This window comes from Nannospalax galili, unplaced genomic scaffold (assembly GCF_000622305.1).
Source record: "Nannospalax galili isolate Female #2095 unplaced genomic scaffold, S.galili_v1.0 scaffold936, whole genome shotgun sequence".
Taxonomy (NCBI): Eukaryota; Metazoa; Chordata; class Mammalia; order Rodentia; family Spalacidae; genus Nannospalax; species Nannospalax galili.
Genome location: NW_008337142.1, coordinates 1,036,732 through 1,038,561, shown reverse-complemented (window position 1 = coordinate 1,038,561; position 1,830 = coordinate 1,036,732). Strand labels below are relative to the sequence as shown.

The window sequence follows — 1,830 nt, the reverse complement described above, 5'->3', positions numbered from 1 at the left end:
AATGATCCTTGGAGAAAGCTGCTTATCTAAATTAGCTGATCCATCACCCCTGGGGTCATGAGAGACCACACTCAGTGAACAAGGTAGAGAGCTATTGAGGAAGAGTCCTATGTCAGACTCTGGTCTCCACACCCACAGCTGCACCTACCTGCATAAGCATGTGTGTTCATACATATGGGAGCATGTATACATAGTGTGTATACACAGACACACAGACATGACACACACACACACACACGCACGCACAAAACCTAATAGTATTCCATTTACCACTGGATACTATTCTACTCTTGTATGTGGACCCACATGAGTCATAAACCATCACTTATTTTCTGGGGTTAATTTTTGTTTTCTTGTTTACATGTATGTCAGTAGTGGTATTTGACAGAGAAAGTGCGTGTACAAAGAGTGAATAGACATTCTTATTAAGAACTATTTTGAAAAACATAACCAAAACATATCTTTCCCTTTAGTTATTCTAATTCAGGCATTACATTTTCAGCACTATTTCTTAAAAAAAGGAACAAACATTTGAAAAAAGAAACATTTTCATTCCTCTTTTCCACATCAGTATAGACTGAAAATGTGACTAGGTACCTAGAGAAGATCAGAGAGGAAGGAAACTGGGTTACAGTGAATCCTATTATATTAAACTTAAATTCCTAGGGAATGTTTTGTCTTCTCCACAGCCTTCTTGAATGCACTTTTCACCTCCTTGTTCCTCAGGCTGTAGACCAGAGGGTTCAGCATGGGGATGACCATGGTGTAGAACACGGACACAGTTTTGTCGGTGTCCATGGAGTGACTGGAGCTGGGCTGCAAGTACATGAAAATAAGAGTCCCATAGAAAATGGAGACTGCAGTGAAGTGGGAAACACAGGTGGACATAGCCTTCTGGTAACCTGAAGCTGAGCGCATCTTGAAGATGGTGATGAAGATGAACGTGTACGATATCAAAATGACAAGGAGTGCAGAACAGATCACAAAGCTTGCTGCATAAACAAGGACCATCTCACTGACATGTCTATCAGAGCAAGAGAGAACCATGACTGCTGGAACATCACAGAAGAAGTGGTGGACCACACTGGACTTACAAAAGGAGAGACTGAAGGTGTCTCCAGTGTGGATGGAGGCATTGAGGAATCCACCAGCATAGCAGGCCGTGGTCAGACACACACATGCTCGTGTGGTCATGGTAGTGCTGTAATGCAGGGGTTTGCACACTGCTGCATAGCGATCATAGGCCATTGCAGCCAAGAGTAAATCTTCTGCAGTGGCAAAAGCTGCAAATAAGAACATCTGCGCAGCACAAACATTGTAGGAAATGACTTGTTTTCCTGCAAGCAAGCCAGTCACAGCTGTGGGAGTGACAGCCGAAGAATAGAAGACATCCACCAGAGACAAGTTACCCAGGAAAAAGTACATGGGAGTGTGGAGCCGAGAGTCCCAGAGAATCAGCATGAGCATGCCCAGGTTTCCAGCCATATTGATGAAGTAGATGAGGGTGAACATGAGAAAGAGGGGAACCTGTAGTTCTGGGGCATTGGTGAGTCCCAGGAGGATGAACTCTGTCACTTCTGTCCTATTTCCCATGAGTGTTATTTGGGAATCAAGAAATGCCCTGGATTGGCGAGAAGGGAAGCATGTTAAATACAATGGATACTGCCAGGAAAATGAGAGATCTTTACACCACAGGAGGCATTATTTGATTATAACTGTAACACACGTCTCAAGTTTCTTTATAACAAGGGCTGGCAAGATGACTTGGTGGGTAAAAGTGCTTCCTCCAAATTTCATGAGCTGAGGTGGATCCTCAGATCTTACCATGAA

At 43.5% G+C, this 1,830-nt stretch overlaps 1 protein-coding gene across 1 annotated transcript; it reads right to left on the bottom strand.

Annotated features, from left to right (window-relative positions):
• Nucleotides 1-654: 654 nt before the first annotated feature.
• LOC103733342 (olfactory receptor 5B3-like) lies at nt 655-1,596 on the bottom strand. Its single transcript, XM_008832164.2, has one exon. The coding sequence runs from the start codon at nt 1,591-1,593 to the stop codon at nt 655-657; it is 939 nt and encodes a 312-aa protein (XP_008830386.1). The 5' UTR covers nt 1,594-1,596.
• Nucleotides 1,597-1,830: the final 234 nt, after the last annotated feature.

Coding starts and splice junctions, on each gene's coding strand:
- LOC103733342 (XM_008832164.2), bottom strand. CDS start 1,593: ATGGGAAATAGGACAGAAGTGACAGAGTTCATCCTCCTGGGACTCACC.